Source organism: Ambystoma mexicanum, chromosome 5p (assembly GCF_040938575.1).
Source record: "Ambystoma mexicanum isolate Mex_15411 chromosome 5p, UKY_AmexF1_1, whole genome shotgun sequence".
Lineage (NCBI taxonomy): Eukaryota > Metazoa > Chordata > Amphibia > Caudata > Ambystomatidae > Ambystoma > Ambystoma mexicanum.
In genome coordinates, this window is record NC_090930.1 from 404,325,085 (window position 1) to 404,346,970 (window position 21,886).

General features: G+C 47.3%; 1 protein-coding gene across 4 annotated transcripts in view; it reads left to right on the forward strand.

Annotated features, from left to right (window-relative positions):
- The window catches only part of ARHGEF6 (Rac/Cdc42 guanine nucleotide exchange factor 6), a 3,277,165-nt gene that overhangs the window by 1,062,059 nt on the left and 2,193,220 nt on the right, over positions 1 to 21,886 (forward strand). For all 4 annotated transcript variants that reach the window (XM_069612789.1, XM_069612790.1, XM_069612791.1 and 1 more), the window contains one exon: positions 8,816 to 8,886. In XM_069612789.1, the coding sequence (XP_069468890.1) occupies positions 8,816 to 8,886 (71 nt within the window). The remainder of the gene's footprint in view (positions 1 to 8,815; positions 8,887 to 21,886) is intronic.

Below are 21,886 nucleotides of genomic sequence, written 5' to 3' on the forward strand. Positions count from 1 at the left end.
AGAAGTCCACCAGTATCATCCTGTGTCCGGAGGCTGACCGTGACCAGTAGAAAGCCAGATTGCAGTGTATCGCCCAGAAAAAGGGATACCTTGGCATAGTGCTGCTCGACACCTGGAGTTTGGCAAGTTCCAACTGACTGAAGAAGTCTTCAAGTGCCACTGCAGCCACAACATCTGTCCACTTTTCCCCAGCTGAGGAAGTCCAGTGTTGCTGCCTGCAGAGAAGTGTCTGTCAGTAGGTTTCACGCCACTCCAAACCGAAAAACGAGTCCTGCTGGTCCAAACTAGGTGGTAACCTGCAGAGAACTCCAGTGGTTGAGTCCAAGTCACCAGCAGCCATTCTGTCATCCATGCTGCGGTGGCAGCACCGAAGAACCAAACGGCTGCCAACCTCAAATTACCAAAACCTGACATCTACATCTGTCACTGCACCCGTCACCACTGAAGCTCATTAACAAGAACCAAAGGACTCATCCTCACCTGCTAAGCCTTGTCGAGGTCCACAGTGAGTTTCAACTTTGTGGGACATCCACAGCCAGCGTAGCAACCTGACCAAGGAGACCACTGCGACATACTTTCACTGCTGCCTTTCTGACACTGTCTGGTTCTCTTCTACTGCTCGAAAGCAACAACCCAGTGACTACTTCTTCCAGAAGGGGTCCATCCTCGATGGGCATTGTTGAGTAAAGCTGAGAAACTCCACACTTTGCTTTTCAGGGGCTTTATCCTTCAGGGTCTATCCAAGGGTCCCAGATTCATCTTGGGCCCGGCTCTCCTGTTGCTTCCAAGATACTTTAGGATGGTGGAGATCTGTAGAAACAAAAACAGACAATGAATTGACACCTAAGGACTGGGTCTTGTGAAGGCATCATGAAACAAGACAGACAACAGAGAAAGTTTTAAATAAAATACATTATTAAATCACATGTCAGGATGGAAGAAGGCCTAACTTGCCCTATGCTAAGGTGGGATTTCCCTACCTGAATGAAACTAAGGAAAGTCTGATTGAAAGAGTTCAACTGAAAAGTCTTTCTGTGTCCAAAACCTATCCTTGCCCTCACAACTAAAACTAACCAATGTGTTGGGATGTCAAAAACGAAAGGAATAGTGTACAACTCAAAGTTCTGAGCTTCTTCCAGCTCACAGCTTCCTTCCAGCTCCCCTTCCCCAAGTTCATAATCAGTCCTCGGGGTCCTCTTCCCCAAGTTCCAAGCAACACAGTTCACAGCAAACAAACGGTCTTAAGGCTTCATTCTCAAGACCCCACAATGTAGCTCCTTGTTCCTCAGGGTTTCCTTCCCCAAAATTTTATCTTCATTGGAAAATGTCTTTGAGTTTTCAACATGTAGGGCTCACTTGTCTAGGCGCAGTTGTCAGACCAAACGGTCCACCCACTTTACGTCACGCAACCAGGATCCCTGACCTTTGGGCCTCTTGACTTTGATGTGCAGATTTACAATCCTCTGGCTTTTCCTTATCAGCCTCTTGGCTTTGCCACACTTGTCTCACATCCTCTCCAGTCTTTGGCCTTTTCACTTTACATTCAATCATACAGGTTTATTTGAGGGTGTTCTACTCATACCCATCTTCTTATTACATTTGTACTCTTATTCTACCCTGGGGCATTCAGGATATTCACTTTAGTTGCTTGGTTTGCTTAATTTGAGGGTTTGTTTAATTCAGAGTTTATTAAGCATGTATACTGTTTAATTATAAAGTTCCTTTCAATTTGGTATTCATTATTCATTGGTTATGTTATATCTCACATTCCATTCAATTTAGTATTCACCAAACATTAGTTGCGCTTTATTTTTAAAGTTCCATTTAGTTTGGTATTCAAGAAGCACTGTTATGCTTGATTTTAAAGTTCCATTTAATTCAGTATTCAATATAATTTTGTAGGAGCTCCCTGGTATGTATGCATCCTCTCTGACACTCACCGACTCATGGCGTCTTCATTCAGCAGTTCCCTGTGCTTCTCCTCTCCTGCGGAGGTCTGGAAACTCACCATTGCGCACTACAAGGGTCTGCCGTGTGTCTTTCTTCGCACGCCGGAACCCGGAATGCTGTTCTCTGGATGCGGACAGCGTCCTATCCTTTGATTGCCCTCTCACAGCTCCGGCTGCAGAGCACAGGCTACGGAGGCTGCCAAACGGACACAATTTACACAGCCCATAGCCGGTGGGCCTTGTAAGTCTTCTGGATAGTTTGATGATGTCCTGGCCCCTCACTCGGTCCCCTGCAGGTTTCCTCCACGCAGGTATCCTTCTTGGTCCCTGTTATAGGTTACCAGTCTCTCAATATACATCTGCAGCCCCTTGACAGGCTGCAGGTGTGAATCTCCAATGAGACTTGCCTGACCATAATTAAAGGGACATGCCTGACCCTGACAGCTCCCTGCAGGCATCTTCCTCATCGCAGTACCAAAGTGGTTAAATTGGGTAGTCTTCATTACTCTTAGTTGATTCTTCTTCGTCCCAGTACTGTCAGATGTCAGACATGGGGGAAATCGGGTGAACAGCCTTGCAATAACCTACAAAATTTGGGGGAGGTTTGGTTGAGTCTCAGCAGGATAAGGGAGATACCATGTCTCTCCTAAATTCCCAGGGACCCTCCACCCAGGTGATCCTCCCTCGCTTCTCCACCCGCATGGTCAGGCTCCAAGAGCGGTGGCCTTTCCCTGGCCACCTGAGAAGAGGACTTTGGGAGTGAGAATACCTTTAGCAAAAGCAAAGTATAACTTAACTTGTATTACAGGTTGCCCATGTGGGGGGATCTCCACACAGAATTGCCTTCTACTCTGAAAGGTATTCTGACAGTGTTCCAAAGTGTAATAAATGTATCAATGCAGGTATTAGTCGGTGGGGTTAAACAGTGTTTAGTAATTTAAGGCTTTTTAATATAGCTTTATAGACCTGCACCCCGAGGGTCGTATCGGGCGTCATGGGCCCTGAAGACCGAATTAATGGCCCTCGCTTTGCTCGGGCCTTTAACGAGGCATGAGGGACCATAATGCCTGATACGGCCTGAGCTGGAGGTCAATAAAGCTATTTGAACACCCTCAGTGTTTGAGTAAAGTAGAATAAATGAGGCATGTTTAATTGAAGTACAAAAAATTGCAAAATGGTAAATAAAAGTTGCAGACATTTATTTACCATTTTGCAATTTTTTGTACTTCAATTAAACATGCCTCATTTATTTTATGGTGTGGTGGAAGGTGATTGGGTGGGAGGAGGAGTATGCTATTAAACAGAAATCAGGTGTGGGTATGCCTGTCCAGTGTTTCACTTAAGGCAATTTCAGTTTTTTTTCCCTACAAAAACTTACACTTTCAATTCAATACAGTAACAAAACATTACCAACCCAACACTGCATGTACATTTACTTAGCGTGTTCTCAACTTACATTTCCATCCTCTGCTTTTCCATTGGCCTTCCCATAGTACGGTGCAGGAAACAAGCAAACATTGTGAGGAGGTGAGGGCAATGTTCCCCCTGACTTCATTGCGACGAACAATCATACATGCCACGTTATATATAAAACAAACATGCAGCTCTTCCTTCGCGGCGACTTAACACTTATTCAAACGCTTTCCTTGCAAAGTGAAAGTGGAAAGCGTTTCTTTGGGCTTGCTTCCATTGGGAGGGTCTCCGTTGCACACGTTGGTCTTGAAACATGTCATTTAGAACGGAACATTAATGCTTTCCATTCTGAAATGACACAGAGAACAATGCAGCAACTTTCCAGGCTTCAGTGGGCGCCAGCAGCGCAGCAGGAATAGGTAAGCAATTACCACAGTAATTGTGGGCTGTAATCAATCTACGGGCTATACCAGTTCGTATAGCCCGCAGATTGACCAATCACGGCCGTCAAACACCCTCTAGGGTGTTCTAATAACTGTTACCAGTTGGTGCATTATTGCTGAACAAACAATAAATGTAGTAACACATGTATTGTGTTAACTATTTGAGTAGAATTTCATAGTACAAAGTGAGTCTTATTTATTTGTATGTATTCACCTAACCCTAAATCATATGTTAGTTAATAAAAGGAACTTGGGTAGCACATAACAGTGTGTAGATATTCCTTTGTGGGGGCTTCAGGATTCACTGTACCTACGAACCAGCCAGCATCACCTCCCTTAAGTCTCAGCTTTGGCTTCTCACCCACCGTTACAATTTGAGAGCCTTGGTTGTGGTGCTTCTGTACCTCCATCCCAACCATATAGTGGGTAGTAGCACAGATACCCCCCCTCCAGCCTTCACACTATAGTTCTGAGAATCTCCAAAACCCCACAAACGATGCTTCAAATATAGCAGGTGAATTACCTTGGGGTACAATTACCCCTTCTTCAATGGATTTATTTAGATGTCATTTGTATCCTACTTTTTAAGAGCTTTGTTCAGGCTCTTGAGAAATTGGATAATCAGAAAATGTCATGGATGAATAGGATTGCCCCAATTAATATCAATCTCATTCCTAGGATATGTTCAGTTGTACCGCTCACAGTTAGGATACCTGGGCATTACACTGGATCGCTACAATGGAAAATATTTAAATTCATATAGTTTTAGAAAAAACAAATACATTATCACACTTATACCATTAAGAAGATCCCCTTTCTTTTGATGAGTCTAAAGCGACTTTCAAAGTGGGGGATTCAGGGATTTTGATATTTTAAATCGATCAATGTTACCAAATGTGCCCAACTGCCCCTCTTAAGCTTAAACTTTTAAATTACATAATTTTAAAAGACAAGGTTTATAAGCTATATAAACATTTGGAGAAAGTAGACTTTAAAGAAAATATATATATTTCATGCTCAAATGGGATGAAGAATTGGGAATACATGTTGTGTTGGATTAATGGGACTGCACATGGTCAAGAAACTACAGGTTTTCAAAATGCACTGCTACTAATGTGCCCAGAAAGATGCGTTTTAGTTGGTACCTGTACCATTTGGGGTTCCATAAAATGACCCATTTTCTTCCCTCTATGATGGAGGGGTTTCAGAGAAGAGCGAAATATGTCCCACCTGTTGTGGTCAATCCCCAAAACTCAAGTGTATTGCAAAGAGATATTTGCAAAAATAAGAGATTAGTGGTGTTCATCTCCCCTTGAACTGATTCAATTGTAATTTTGGGTAACAAGGAACAAGGGGTTTATTTAGCAACCGGAAGTTAAGCTGCTCATGGCTGCCAAACTAACTAAAGCATGTAACTAGAACATTTCAGCGGGACCTAACTGAAATATGTGCAGGATCAAAGTTTGGAAAGTTGTTGCATCTGCAAAAGATTACTCCTCTGATACTTCATTTCCCACGCTATTTCAAGATCTGGTCACCATTAATTGATTCCAGCATCAATAGAAAACAGTTGGTGTTTAGCCCTTTCGTGTACAAACAGTTTTCATTAATCAAATATTTGTTATGCTTCTACGAGACATTTTTGTATGAGGCCAGGATTTGTACTTGTTTTTGCTTTGTTTTAGCTTGGGAAAGATAGTGTGAGGGATCAAAAGTAAGACTCGGACATAGTGGCATTTTTGGTGTTTATCAAAGACTTTTATTATCAAAAGAAAAAGACAGGTTGGGAAAATCCTACCTATCCCTGATACTAAGAAGGATTTTCCTGCCTCAACAATACTTAAGGAATGTCTGTTTTAGGGCGTCTCAAGCAAAAAGAGTTCTCTGTCATGTGTCCAAAATCCTAAACTGACCCTCACACACTAAACTCATTATAACGTGACATGGGGAATGTCTCTTGGCTGAACACCTTCAGCTTCCTTCCAAAGTTCCAAATATAAAGTCTCTAAGGTGGAGAAAAGAACAAAAATGAAAGGTTCCACCAGAGAAGGGCCTTCCCTTCCCCTAGAGTCTTTCTGATAATTCAAAGTGTCACTTCTCATATATTCTACAATCACAAAGGGTGGTGGCTTTTCCCTTTAGTGTTCTCCATTTACACAACATTTTACAATTCTTTCTCTGGACCCCGAGTGCCTTTTTCAGAAAGGGGTATGGTTCTTCCCTTTTTGTCCACAATTCAAAAAAGGGGGTTTCTTCCCCTGTGTTCTCAGCACTTCCTGGGGGTCTCTGCCCCGTTTCTCTAATCCCTGGTTTACTCTCCTGCCTTGGTCTTATTTTGCTACTTGGGTGCGGGTGCCAGACTCACTGTATGCCTGGTTTACTCTCCTGCCAGAGCTTTTTGTCTTTTCACTTGCGTGCTAGTCCCAGACTCGCTCAGTTCCTGGTTTATGCTCCTGCCAGGGCTTTTTGAGTGCATATCCCCGGTTCACTCTCCGTTAGCATTCACTCGCTTCTCTATCCAGGTAATTGTATCTTTCATATATTGGGCCACTGACCCTTCTCCAACTGTGTTAAATGTCCCATCTCCCTTGTATGGGTTTTTGCTCTTTACTAATGGCACGCAGCATCCTTATATAAAAAAAAATACACTGGCACTAACATGTCAAGCAAGTTCAAACACAGTCACTATAAGTATATACACCTCCCTAGTTAATTATTCAACAAGTCTAGGTTAAGACACCACTTATTTAGCAAAACAGAGGTGAGCGCGTAACCGTAGATGGCACTCCAATAATTTGTTTAAAAAGGGAGACAAAAGGCAGAATAGGAAAAACACACAGTACCAACACTTTTAAGAAACCACAGCAAGTCAAGAAAGGCAGGGTCTAATGTAGAGCAAAAAGTTCATAGGCCAGGCCCACTCTTGGAGAGAGCAAGGCGGAATGTGCCCAAGATCACACAGTGGAAATGCACTCAGTCTTTGCAGAAAAGTCAAAAGAGGTTGGATCAAGTTAGAAAGGTAATGTTAGCAGGTCCAAGGTCACCCCAGGATAGAGAGTCAAGGATTTACGGGACACCTTGGACAGTCTGTTGCAAGGGAGACCAGGCGGGACACAGTACCTGAAATGGTGAGAAATCTCCAGCGGCGGCAGTTGTTCCTGGCAGCGGTTGCAAGTTGGAGCTTCGTTCAGGGGAAGAGATGATCTCGATGTGGAGGAAAGCTGGAGGTCGTTGCACTGCCAGGGAAGAAACCAGCCGTGGAGTTTCCCGGTTAAAAGGTACAACCCTTTTATTCGCGGTAGTGGTGAAGCGTGGCTATCCGGCCGCTGGGGTGCTTGGCACGGCGATTCAACCACGAGACGATCCAGGAAGGCGAAGAAGATCTCCTCTGTCGTCGGGAAAGTGGTGAGTTCGTACAGCAGGGCTCCACCGGTGGTGTCATCGTAGATGGCTCAGCTTCTACCCTCTTTGGATTCTTTAGGTCCTGTGGCGACTTCTGAAGTTCCAGTCCCCAAAGCCCTGCTTTTATGCAGCAAAACCCCCATTCATCAGCCTAGCTGTCACTCAAACATGCTAAGTGGTGAGCCGGGCGGCTCATCACTGGGCCAATCACACATAAGTGCGACATGAGTTGCCAAGGCAACTCAGTCCAGGGTGCCTAATCCCCCTCCCACACATCCTGTTGACCCCAGACAGAGTGGCACCATTTGGAGGGCTTCTGTGGAGAAGCCCGCCAAAAAGTGGAACAAAGGGCTCTACTTGGGTTAGAGTTTCAGAGGCGAACACAAACGCCATTTTAAAACCGAGTCCTGGCAAAAAGACCCAACCGGGGAATAAATATTAAATAAATAACCAGGCGGTATCTTTAACATTGCACCAAAAAGTGGTGCGTCTAAAATGAATGGGAAAATCCCATAGGAAATATTCCGGGGGAATATTTTGCGTGGTATCCACTGCCACCAGCCAGAAACTCGACAAGGGGGGACTGGACAGTGCCCCCTTGGAAAACAGACCCAGGGGCAATCGAATTACCCCTACCAGTACTTCCACAATATGATGGTTTGTACTGGTTCTGTTCACAATTTGAGACTAGTAAAGCCAATGGTGACTTTACATGCCCTGGGAGACAGTAGTCAGTCCCAGGGTATGAAGTCTATGTTTGGGGGTCACTATGACACCCCTGTGTTACTGCACACATACCAAAAACACATGAAGCCCCATTGAGTAAAAGACTCCATAGCCCATAAAACACATTACATAGTCAAAGGACATCCTCAAATCATGCCTAAGAGTGGGAGCAAAAGAGTCTCACTCTTAGCAGGAGAAAAAATAAACCCCAAAAATCCAGCAAAGCTGCTGGGGGACTCGCTAGGTTTGGGAAATTAGCCTTAACAGAGAATTCTCCCTAACATCCTACATGAGGGTTGTCCTCCCCAATGTGGTCGTCTCTCACAGATAGCCAACCCCAGGGTCAGAGTCAGGTAGCTTCTGACCTTCCCTGGCCACATGAGGGGAGCCTTCACCCGGGGAAGTAGTGACAAGCTTGTTAGATTCATCACACTGGCCTTTGCTCTTTTGTTGTGGTAATGACTTTGAGTACCCATGTTAGTTAAAACATGTATTTACAATTGTTGAAGCTTGTTCATTCTGGAACTTAAAAATTTATAACAAAAAATAAATAACAATGGCACCCCATAAAAGCCTATGGTTTGATGTTTATTCATGATAGAGATAGCTCAAGAGATCCCATTAGCACGTAGTTCGGGTATGGAGGGGCAGATAATGGGTGGGAATGGCCATACTGAATAGCATGGCTATGATTGAGAATGGGTGGGTAGAAAGCCTAACACCCACAGACTGTGTCACCCTCCTCGCATCCCATCTCCCTCTTATCTGCACTCCTATCCCAATAGTTTTGTTTTTATACTTGCCAAAACTAAACATCAATGTGATTTTGTTTCTGAAAATAATAATAACTTCAATGATTTGCTTATTCTCTTTTTTCTTTAGATAAACCCCTTTCCCCCAAAGCCTTAAAGAATTTTGAAGCCATTCAATTTACCAAAAAATATTACAATGTGGTAAGTTTGCCAAAGTTGTTTGCTTGTTTTATTGCTCTGCATTTTCTTTGAAGGGCACACTTGTAATTGCAAAATATCTTATCCCGTCTACCATATTCTATATGCAATTTGATACTTCATGACTCTTCTCTGTCCTGGTAATAAAAGTATGTGAGGAGCACTTTTTGGATATTTCCATGTACAATTCACTTGTTAAGCTGTTATCGGTAAGTAATAATATAGTAACTGATAAAGTATAATCACTTTCCCATTGTTTTTCTTAGTCACAGTGGCAACGTATTAATGTTCAGTTGACTTTTCCCTGAAATCATTAACGCAGCTGGCATAGTAAGGACACCACAAAACAAAGATGGTTTGTTTCTGGACAAAATGTTTTTTTTTTTTTTAAAACAGTTTTTATTGGTTTTTACAACAAACAACTAATCACCATCAAACTCGACATTTTGATTACAAGCATTTTAGATTTTTTTTTCATGTTATACAGTACTGTCTCCCCCCCACCCCCTTCTAAATCGGGCCTACACCTTAGTTTCTTGGGATACCGTTTTTTTTTGTTGGGGGGGCTAGTCCCCTTCGTCTTTTTCAGATTTATCATATTCGCTGGAGTCAGTATGGGAGGATCCCGACAATGTGGCTACCATTTGTCTCCAGGTTATCAGAGATCCCACTTCCTCCTCTGCCCCTCTGTTGGCTGCCTCGTGCCATACCACTGTCTCGGCATCTGCCCATTTCAGAAGGTCGTTCCACCATGCCTCTAACCTAGGACTATGGGCAGCTTTCCAGGCCATGGCTGTTCTCCGTTTTGCAAGGATGTGAGCCAGGTCCTTGAGTTTGCAGACTTGTTTCAGGTTGCGCAGTCTGGTGAACCCCCCCAGCATGCACGCCCACACGGATTCCACTTCTAGCCCAATTCCCTTTTCCGATATTCGCAGCTTGATTTCCTCCCAGAACTTCCGGACCTCCGGGCACGCCCAGAACATGTGGACCATCCCAGCATCCACCTCCCCGCGCCTGGGGCATTTTTGTACTGCAGTACCACCAAATCTGGCGATCCTTTGGGGGGTCAAGTACGCTCTGTGGGTAACATATAATTGAATCTGCTGCAGCCTCGTGTTCCTAGACACCTTTTTATGATATCTTAGGGCCCTTTCCCACTGCCCGTCTCCCATTGGTATCCCTGCTTCCTCCTCCCAGTCCTGCCTTAGCTGGGGCGGCTCTGTGCCTACTCTAGACATCACCAGTTCATAGATTTGGGATATCTCGTGCCCTCCCTCCGAGATGTCGTACATAGTTTCTATGGTGGCATCAGATTGTTCTGCTAGAGTTTTTTCTGACCATCTTTCTTTCACCCATTTAATTATTCTGGTTTAAGTGATATATTGCCCCGGGTGTACCCCCGTTTCGTCCACTAAGGTTTGGAAATCCAGTGCCTTCCCCTCTTACCATGACTCCCAGTGTTGGCGGATCCCCTTCCTCAGTTGTTCATCTGCCCCGCAGCTACGAGAGGCGCCTGCGGGGAGTAAGGGGCTGAGTTTCCCACGACTTGGCACGCCCTGCGCCACGTCTTCCAGCCTAGTTCCAACAGTCTCGGTCTCCCATGTAGCTCGGATTTGGGTAGCCATACCAGTTCATTTAGGAAGTAAGGGTTGCATTCCCTATTCAACAGTCTTGATTCTGCTGTCTCATCTTCCGACAGCCACCTTGCGACATATTACAGCTGCCCTGCCAAGTGATATATTTCAAAGTTCAATAGGTTTATTCCCCCCTTGTCGTACTTATTCTGGAGTTTCCATAGGGCTAATCTGTTTCTAGAGTTGTGCCACAGGAAACCTCTACACAAGCTCTGCAGTTTAGTGAAGAAACGTTTGGGCAACAGATAAGGGATGTTCACGAAAAAATGCAATAGTCTGGGCAGGACCACCATCTTCAGCAAGGCAGCTCTTCCCACCATGGCTAGGGGAACCTTTGTCCAGAACCCCATGCTGTTCTTAATGCCTTCCACCGTTCTTTTCGTGTTATATTTATGTTCGTCTATGACCTTATGGTGTATATTAATCCCAAGGTATTTAAATGTGCTGGTCTGCCAGGCTATCTCCAACGTCGGCGGTTTCTCCTGTGGGATTCCTCTGTACCTCCCCAGGGGGAACATGCATGATTTTAGGGGGTTCACCACTATGCCCGACAGTGTCGCGTAGCGCTGCATCACCTCTAGGATATAATGCAGGTTTTACTCTCGGTAACGCAGGTACAGCAACATGTCATCCGCATATAGGGATATCAGATGTGGTCCCCCCTTAGTGTAGAGCCCTACTTCTTCATACTGCTGTCTCAAGCAAATCGCTAATGGTTCGAATGCAAGGATGTACAGCATTGGAGACCATGGGCAAACCCTGTCTGAGTTGCCATTTCTCTGAAATTATCGCGCCCGTTTTAACCCTGGCTGTTGGGGAGCTATACACCATTTTTACCCATCGTAGATACCCTGGTCCCATCCTGTATTCTTTCAGGGCCCCCAACATCCACAACCATCTCACAGAGTCGAAGGCTTTTACCGCATCTAGCGAGACTATTGCTATTTCACCCGGGTCTTCCTTTGCCTGGTCGATGATATGGTGGAGCTTCCTAGGGCTATTGGATATGCTTCTGCCTGGGACATATCTGGTTTGGTCTGGGTGTATAAGTTTGTTTATGACCTTCTTCAGCCTATTCGCCAGCACCGCCGTGAGAATTTTGCTATCCTGATTAAGCATGGATAGGGGTCTGTACGACCAGCACTCCGTGCTTGGCTTGTCCGGTTTTAGGAGCGGGATACTCACTGCTTCCCTAAGGGATTCCGGCAGTCTCCCTTTCTCAAAAGCCTTGTTTAGAATTACCAGCAGCGGGGGGAGCACTTCTTGTCTATATGCTTTATAAAATTCACTGGGGAGCCCGTCTGTCTCCGGGGCTTTGCCTGTGGGTAGTTGGATTACCACTACTTCTAGTTCCTCTATGGTAATTGCGGCGTCAAGGTCCTCCCTATCTTCCCCACTCACTTTAGGTAATCCTCTGTCGTCTAGCGTCTCCTGAGACTCCTGTTCTATCGCCTCACCTACATCTTCGTAGAGGAATTTATAAAATCTAAGGAATCCCTCGTTCACGGTCTCCTGGGTGTTCCAGACCTGGCCTGCCTCTCCTACTATCTCTCTGATTGTTGACCTCGGTGTCTCATTTTTGTAGAGCCATGCGAGGAGCCACCCGGGCCTGTCCCCCCCCTGCATGTTGCCTTACAATATATTTTTTATAGCACAGATTGCATAGCCTCTCTCACACAGTTCTTCGCAAGTCTGTCGTAGTTGGCCCGCCTGCATGGCGTCTCCTTGTGAGGTGCCCCCTTTTCTCATAATTCCTTCTATTTTCTTTTCTGTCTCGTGTAGCTCTCGCTCTTTACCTCCCTGGAGCCCTTTAGATTTAGATATGGCCGCGCCTCTCACCACCACCTTAAAGGCTTCCCATAATGTTCCCTTTGACTCCATGCTCCCCGTATTGTTTTCAAAATACTCAATTATCTCCTCCCTTAGGTCCTCTCGGAATGCTGCATCCTTCAATGCCTCAGCTCTAAACCTCCAGGTTGGGATTCTGGCTCTGGGGGGACGATGTCGCCCCACCAAGACTATGGGAGAGTGGTCCGATAATATTCTTGCCTTATATTCTGAGCCCGTAATTTCCCCGGCAAGTCCCGGCTCGGCGAACATATAGTCCAATCTCGTGTACAGGTCATGTGGGGGGGGGGGGGTGTAGTGCGAGTGGTGCCTTTCGTTGGGATGTTGCTGCCTCCCTATGTCCACCAGCCCAAAGTCTCTCAGCAGGGCTAGTAGTGTCTTTGCTGCCGGGGTGGGCCTAGCTAATTTTGTGTCTGACCTATCCATTTTGGGGTCAAGCGTGCAATTAAAGTCCCCCCCCCCATATGACCGCGCTTCCCATGTGGCACTGTATCCTGGTTGGGGGCGTATGTGTTTATTATGCACAATTCTCTGTTTTCTAGCCACCCCCTAATCGCTACCATCTGGCTCCACCATGGCCTGTAGCATCTGGAAGGGCACGTGTGGCACCACCCAGATAATCACTCCTCTGGCATACGCCGAGTACGTTGCTCCCACGGTGGTGCCTTTCCACTTTTTCGTTACCACTGCTTGTTTCTCTTTGGTGAGGTGGGTTTCCTGCAATAAGGCTATATCTACCTTCTGCCTTCTCAAGTACATCATTACCTTGTTTCTCTTCTGGTAGCTGTTAAGGCCTCTGACATTCCAAGTTAATATTTTAAGGTCTCCCGTTGTCGTTTATATCCTATCCCTTCCCTCTCCCTCCTTACCCCTCCCTCCAACTTTGTTTGGTGCGAGTATAGGCCCGATTCCCATCCAATATCATCATAAACCCCCCAAACAGGCCGTCCGCCCCCTCAAATTCCCCAACTTCCCTCCCTCCCCCCTGCCCGTCCCTCCCCTCCCCACCCTCCCCTGCCCTTCCCCAACTGTTGCCCAGCGCCATCCCTGGATCTCAGGCTAACCTGCATCTAGCACTTTACTTGGCCGTGGCCCATTCTTGGTACAAAGTGAGTGGTTATCGCCCTACTGGCGATTCACTAACTCTAACTAACTAATGGGGGAGGGCTATCTGCACACATGGTCCTCCCAACAAACAAAAATGTATCGCGTACTAATCTGGCTTTATCAACTATTCGGCCAACTATATTCCAATCCAAACAAGTACTCCTATTAGGGGCGCCAGGCCTCCGTCAGTCACGCATTATTGGCCCGCCCAGTACGGCGCTATCGCATACTAACCAGTCTTGTTCTTGAATCAGGGAACATACTGTGACGTAGTTTCACTTATCCTATCCGCCTCGCTCCGATCTTCTGGGCATCCTTGGGTGTTCAGCCAATTCGTTGCCTCCTCCGGATCGTTGAAGAAGTATGTCCTGCCCTTATGTAAAATCTTTAGCTTTGCAGGATATAACAGCATGTATTTGATCCCTGCCACCCTCAATCGCCTCTTCAGTGCTACATAGCTTAGCTGTTGTCTTTGCACCAACATGCTGTAGTCCGGATAGACTGTGACGGTCGCCGTTGCTCGTGTTATTGTTCCTCCTTTCCGGAAGAATTCCAAGATTTTCTCCCTGTCTCTGTAATTTAGGACTTTTGCAATGATCACTCGTGGAGGAGCTCCAGGTGGTGGTCTTCTGGTGAGGGCTCTGTGTGCCTGTTCGATTGCGAACTCTTGTTAGAGCTGGCCGGCTCTGATTTTTTGGATCAGCATGTTTTCGACATACTCTGTGGGGTCAGTTCCTCCTTCTCCTTCTGGCAGGCCCACCACTCTGATGTTGTTTAGCCTTGCCCTCCTTTCCGCCTTTTTCGTTCGGTCCTCCAGATTGCGCATTTGTTGTTTCAACACATGGACCTCCTCAGAGTTGGCGGTGCCGACCTCTGTGTTTTGTTTCACTGCGCTTTCAAGACTACTTGTGCGCTCCGCTAGTGCACTCATGTCTTGTCTCAGGAGGTTGACATCCACTCCTACCACCTCAATCATGAATTCCAAAGTTGCTTTGAGGTCCGCTGTCATGGCGGTCCACGAGGATTTCATTTCCGTGATGGCATTCAGGATCTGTTGGTCATCTCGAAGCTGAGCCAGGGTGTCTTGTGGGCCAATTTTCGCTTGCACGGTCGTGGCCGGGGACTGCGGCGGCTTTGTAAAGCTATCCATTGTTGGCTGCTTTATTTTGGACTTGCCGCCCTTCTGTGCCATCCTTCAAATTGTCTCTGGGCTACCATGCTCCCTCTTCCTTGAACCACAGGTCTCCGATCCCAGGAGGTAAGGAGTCCAGATGTGGCGATGTCCCCAATGCTTCTTATCTTATTTACCAATCAAGGAGAGAGTGGCGTTGCCGTGTTGAGTGAGTCACCATCCACTTTCACTGGCCCCTTAGTTTGTACAGGCTCACAAGGGGTGTCCTGGCAGAGACTCCTCACCAGCTTCCAGTTGGAGTCGCTCTGTGTGGTAGGCTTTTCCGGTGCCCCCCCAATCTGCTTATGATGACCTCGCCGTCTGTTGTGGCTGGGTGGACTTTCCGAGCTGTTATGTGGGGCCCCCCAGGATGTCGCTTTGTCCCATCCTCCACTTGGCAATCTTTCGTTCCCCGTGCCGGTTGTGTTCTCCGATGCTATCTGCCGTGCTCCGAGCTCTGCCTCTGTGGTGCAATGCCTGGATCTCGAGGAGGTCAGGTTCCTTAGGGTGAGCCTTTCACCCTAATTTCATTTGCTGCCACCAGTGGGATCCCCACCTGTAGCACAGCCGCTAGGCACCACCGGCTGTGTCTTGTGAGGTCTGGGCACCCAACCCCTCACGTTGTCCGTGTGACCCGCAGATCCTGGATTCTTTCTAGCGGATCATGCCTCAGGCCTCATACACTGCTTAGTGTAATGCATGATGATGCCTGCCAGCTTCTAAGTACCTCCCGTGCTGCCGTTTCACGGGGTAACTTCCAACAGTTATTATCCCCTTATGCTGCTTCGTTGCGGGGCCCCCTCACCAGCAAAAGCATCCACGTCCCTTGTTAACATCCATTCGGGCCTCGCCGTCGCACCTGTCAAATATGCACCGCTTTTGTCCGACATGGGGGGGGGGGTGCCCCCATCCCACTAGTGTCTCTGCTACAGTCCTGTTGGCTCCGGCCGCGCAGAGATATGCGAGGCTCTTTATTCTCCGTGGCTCCCGCCTCTTTACCCGGGACTTCGCTGCGTGTACCTGCCAGCGCCGCACCGTTATATGGGCCCCCACTTCCTCCTGTCAAGACGATGCTTTGGCTCGTCGTCTCCGTCTGCTCCTGCTTTTTGACAGAGCTTTCGCTGCGGCTTCCAAAGGTCAGCGGCCTCCAATACTCTGTTGCCGCTCCCTGTTCGGGTTTCAGTGCTGCGCTGTCGGAGCACGACAAAGTATCCCTTTTTCCCCTGGCATGAAGGGAGGCAGCGCTGCCTCACATGGGCCCAGGGCTCAGGCGGAGCGCCTGCTCCGCTGTGGTTGGATTCAAACGAAGAGAAAAAAGAATATTTGCCATCTCCGGCTCGGTCCGTCCCTGCCTCCGGGTGTCCTTTTTGTCACTAGGCATCTGCCATTTTGTCTTGGCTCTCGCAGGGGCGCCTCAAAATCTTCGCAGACCCGTAACTTTGGGGAGGGTTAACCGATCCTCACCACGGTACCTGCATCACATGCCTCTTATATTCCGACTGCAGCACGTTGGTTTTATGCTCCATTTCTTCTGTACTATCGGTCGTATGCCACAGTATCAGCTTCGGATTTGTGGGAGTTCACGAGAAGTGCAGCCCTACTCCATGGCTGCTATGCCACGCCCCCCTGGCCGAAATATGATTTAAAGCACCATTTTGACTTCAATAGCTACCAACTCCTTCTGTGGAGAGCAGGCGGGGTAACTTCAAGGAGCTGTACAAATTGATTTTTATTAAATCCTCACTTTTCAAAATAAAATGTTAATCCCACTCCAATTCTCTTACTTTTCTCAGATAACATTTTAGGGAGAATATTTTGTTATAGTTGTTGAATATTGCCAAAGCATATGACGCAAGGAAGAATTGTTGCTGAACTAGGGAGAGGGGTTTAGACAAATGCCTCTAATTACTAGGGGTTTATCAAAAACATATCAAGGTGTTGCGAACTGGCGTGAGAAATATGAGGGCGTTGTCACATTTAGTCCTCCCAGGACACTCCCTCAGGTAACCAAGAGAAAGGTAAGGCTGCCATATCCCGACCGCGGGGGTACATCTACGAGGGAGAATGCCTTGGGCGGAAGGTTCTTGAAGAATGGGTGTGGGATGCCCAAGGGTGAGACATGGTATCCCCCCTTTCCTAACTCCGATCTATCCTCCCTCTACTGTCATAGGATATTGTCACTCATGTCCTGCTCTACCCCATGACTTTCCATCAAACGCTTAAAAAAAGGAGGAAGGTAAGGAAATCTAAACATAAAGGTTTGGCAAACCCCTTTTTATAACTGACATCGACCTATCCTCCCCTCCCTAAACTCTCATAGGTTATTGTGAACTGCAACCCTTTCCTTCCTTGTTATCCTCATCTAATGATGACACAAGAATGAGAGGATTAGAACCACTACCCATTTACTATTGTTATAGTAAGAAGGCAAAAAGTAGAGGATTAGACGTGTCACACACATGTCATCTTAAACATCAAACCCTTCCCCATTCATCTAAACTAAGAACTGGGACGAGGAAGAAGAGCACCCAACCAGTATACTTTTCCTATGTCAAACCACACTACGGTACTGAGAAGAAGATGACTGCAGAGGCATATCTGTATACTCAACGGACATGTCCCACTAATAGGGACAGGCAAGATCAGGCATTTGAAGGCAAGCATGCACATCTGCCACCTTTCAAAGTCTTGGGAGAATATAAAATCAGCAGAACCAGAAGAGAAGAAAAACGAGTAGGAGAGCAAGTTGGAGGCACAGCTGAGCCTAGGACAGCAGAGGACCATCCGAAGGAGAGCAAACACAGAGATGCTGAGGGTCTGCTAGAAAAAGCAGCAGGAAGCAGCGTGGCGAGGGAGGCGTGTCTCCACGTAGACAGAATCATCCTAAGAGGGGGGGGCAAATGTGTATCCTAAGAAGGAGAGGGGCAAAGGTGTCTGGGCCCTTTTGCCTTGCCCGTGTCAACTTGCTCATTCCCTTGGGTCGGAAGAGGAGCCCAGGAGGGTCTGAGGAGCTTGCAGTGAGACCCTGACCTTCAACAGCAAAAGCGGCATTGAAGAAAAGTCAAGAAAAAAGACCAATGAGTTTCTATGCCTGGGAAACACGGTATTCGTTGTGAAAGACTGAATACATTGTAGCGGAGTGGGCGCGAGTGAAAGAGCACTCATTTTCGAAAATCTCCGGAACCTGTTAATGAGAGAACAATGAGAAATTAAGTGTTATGAGAATACAAAGAAACAGAGTGGTCACATATCGAGGAAGATACGCATTTGAAAGTCTCTGTGTAATGAAAGAAAGCTCTGTAACAGAAGGGGAGCTTTGCATGAACGAGGTACAAGCAAAATGGAAATATTTGATGGGGCAGTTGTGCGAAAAGGTGAAACGCACGCAAAAGCCCCAAGAAAGATTGATGAAAGTGCCATGAAGGACGAATGAACCGAAAGGGAAATAAGGAAATCCAACTTTGAAAATAATGTGAATATCAGAAAAGGATATGGAACAAATGCAAATATAAAAAGAACTTGGTGAACAGTGAAAATTAAACAAGCGAGAAATGTGCTTTTATTTTGAATGTGGGGAAGGGAACCCCGTAAGCAATCAGCTGAACTTTATAATTAAAAGTGGAACTTTGCACAATCAAGATGGGCTTGAGCTTTGGGCAAGGGACACTTACAAAGCTCATTGAAATATGTGTTGTTTGAAAGTGGAACTTTACAATACCAAGAGGGGCTGTGTGCTTGGGCAAGGGAAGCCTGAGAAGCTTGTTGAAAAGTGTGAACCAAATAGCTTGAGTACGGTAAAGGGAACCCAGAAGAATATAAGTAACTTTGTGAACTTTTATGAACCTGAGTACTTTGAACCTTTGGGAAGGGAACCAGGGGAGAGCTCCATTGAGAAGCTATCTTTACTTTTGAACATTTTTCCCCTACGCACTTTTTTTTTTTTTAGGGGAATTTTTTGGAAACACTTTATTGGGTTTTATTTACAACCTGTTAACAAACATAACAGCAATGCATGCAATAGACGGGTGTATCATACAACATATTATAGCGTCACCAAGCACACTTTGGGTCTTTGCCATTTGCAACATATACATTAGCATGTGTAGGCGGGTATGTTCCTTGGGGGAGTGGGTCAGATTTTAATATGTTGATCCCCGGCTATCAGTACGCCTGAGCGAATGTTGTACCTCTGCACATTGTCCAGGGGAGTGCCAGTGTCTTTTGTTTTACCGCTGGGGCTTTCCGAGTCAGAGACTGCTGGGGAGGGGGGGGGGACATTGTTTGTACCAGTGTGTTCCACGCATCAATCCTCAAACTGCTTTCGTGCATTCCCTTTTGTAGTGCTCTATGCCACACAGCCGACTCGGCCAACGACCAACGTCTCAGGTCTGCCCACCACGCTTTGATCTTCGGGCCAGCTTTTGATTTGCAGGCTATCACAATCCTGCATTTTGCCAGGATGCACATTAAGTCCTTCATTTGAGCTAAGTGTACTAACTGTCTCTTGCCTCTTGGGAATAGACCCAGCAGGTAGGATTCCGGCAGCCAAGTATACATTTGGATGCCTCCTGTAGCCGCTCTTGCTTTGATCTCCTTCCAGAATTTCTCGATCACCGGACATTACCAGAACATATGTAGCATGTTTGCGTTCTCTGTGGCGCATCTTGGACATGTCTGCCTTGGCTTGACAACCATTTTGGATAACCTGTTCGGGGTTATTCATGCTCTTTGTTTTGCATATAATTGCATTAGTTGAAATCTGGCGTTTCTGGAGACCTTTTTTATATACAGTAGGGCCCGCCCCATTCTGTGTCTGTTAGTGCTCTCCCCAGCTCGTTTTCCCATTTACTGTGTGCAGGCGATACCGTGGTGTTCTAGTTATGCAGGAGTAGTTCATACAATCTGAACACTGTGTGTCCTTCTGCCATACTGAACCATGTGTCAAGCACTTCATGTGACAAGCTCTTGCTTTGATCTCTTTCCAGAATTTCTCGCTCACCAGACAGAACCAGAACATATGTAGCATGTTTGCGTTCTCTGTGGCGCATCTTGGACATGTCTGCCTTGTCTTGACACCCATTTTGGATAACCTGTTCGGGGTTAGGTATGCTCTCTGTGTTGCATATAGTTGCATTAGTTGCAATCTGGCGTTTCTGGAGACCTTTTTTATATACAGGTGGGCCCTCCCCATTCTGTGTCTGTTAGTGCTCTCCCCAGCTCGTTTTCCCATTTACTGTGTGTGGGCGATACCGTGGTGTTCTAGTTATGCAGGAGTAGTTCATATAGTCTGGACACTGTGTGTCCTCCTTCCGCCATACCGAACCATGTGTCAAGCACTTCATTTGTTCCCTCTCCGATTTTGAGCCATAGCCATCTTTTATTTATTTTCCCCACCATGCTTTTGTATAACAGAAATTGACCCTTATGTATATCATGTTCTTCCATTAGGCTCTGAAACTCAATCCACTGCCCTTCCTTCCATAGGTCGCCTACTTCTCCAGCATGGGGTCTGTCATGGATTCACATGCTCATGAATATTCCCCGTTGTCATGCTGGGAATCCTCAGTAAAGAAAAAATCAGTTTCAGTTTCGTTTCTGAACTGTCTTTCTCCTAATAACCAATCACTGGTCTCTGGGTCATACTGCCCCCAACCAATGACTGCCCTCTACCTAAGCCCCTCCTCTGGCAGCCATCTTCAGATTTTTACCGCACGTTCAAGTGTTGGGAGTCCTCGTGCTATAGCTCTCGAGCTTTTACTGCGTTTTGCGATTTTTCAAAGAGTTTAATCTCATTTTTTCAGTCAATCGAGCGTCAAGCTCCACCGTTTCTGCTTCCGATCAACGGGGAACCGTTTCAGAATTTTCTACGCCCCTCAAGGGCGAAGTTTTCGTCGAGCTACGCTTCTTGGAGGATTCCAGAAGACCTTGGACATGGCCCAGGACAAAGGAAGCTCGACGCCCGGATCCAAGCTGTTCAGGAGCTGTCCTGGATGCGGATTGCAGAATGTGTTCAAGGAGGACGAACATTCTAGATGCCTCTACTGCCTTCACAAAGACAAAACGCACGTGGAGAAGGACTGTGCATTTTGCCAGAACATGTCGGAGTGGACCATGACGGATCGGCGTATCCGCCTCACCAACTGGCTGGAGGTTAAGAGCCCAGCAGCAGGTGAGAAGAAGAAGAGGTCCGAGCGGTCTTCTAAGACCTTTGAGGGCGCTCCGGCGACGGGGGCCCAACTAAGGGCAAAGCACAGCGAGTCCTCGGGCACCGGGAGCACAGACCGGTTGGGCTCCTCGGCTGCCAGGCAGGGCGCACTTTCACCGACGCCTTCAACCACAAGCCAACGCTCTGGCTCGGGGAAAAGAAAGTTGGAGAACCCGGGTGAACTTAGGGATAAGTCCCGGTCGATCCCGACGGAGACAACCAAGGGGGAGCGAGTTGGCGACCCTCCCCCCAAGGTGAAGGCCTCAGGCGCGTCTAAGGTCGTGAAGGCGTTGATTCACCCGGCTAAGGCCTCTATCGAGGGAGTCGTGGCGGCCCTGGTGAAGCCTGTGGAGGCTACCCCAGTGGAGACGACCTCGGAGCCCAGAGTTTGCCTGCCACCGCGTAGGGAATCCTCTTTTCAACCCATCGATAAGACCTCCGTGAGAACCCCGGTGGAAAAATAGGGGGAGGGGGTGGTGGCCATCACGGACATGGATACAGCCTCTGAAGAGGAGCTGGCTGCAGTCGTGAAGATCCTGGACAAGAAGTTCGAGGAAGTCCGGTCCCACGAGAGGGATCCCGACGAGGCGGATGAAGAAAGCGACAGAGGTGCCGACGAGGTTCCCGTGGAGGCGGAGGATTCCACTCCCCAACCGTCGCAACCGGTACCTGGGCCACATGACAACTCGGGAGCAATCCTGATGGCGATCCAGGCCTTGTGTACGGTGATGAGGACAAGGTTGCCCTTACCCCCAACGGACGACCCAGCGGAACTTGGACCATCGGGAAGCCCTCCAAGCAAGCGGAGGAGAACTCATCCCCCACCGCCCTTCCAGCCGGCGCGGCCCTCACAGCCTTCTTCTCCTTCCCCGGTCCCGAGGGATGACACGGGGACAGAGACGGCCACGACGGAGACGGATGATGATGGTGCTGACGACGGGATAGGCCTCCCATCACCACCTCCTTGGGCCTCTCCGCACGACGAAATTGGCTCCTTCCACGCCATGATCGCCAGGGCATCCGAGCTCTTCCAGCTCT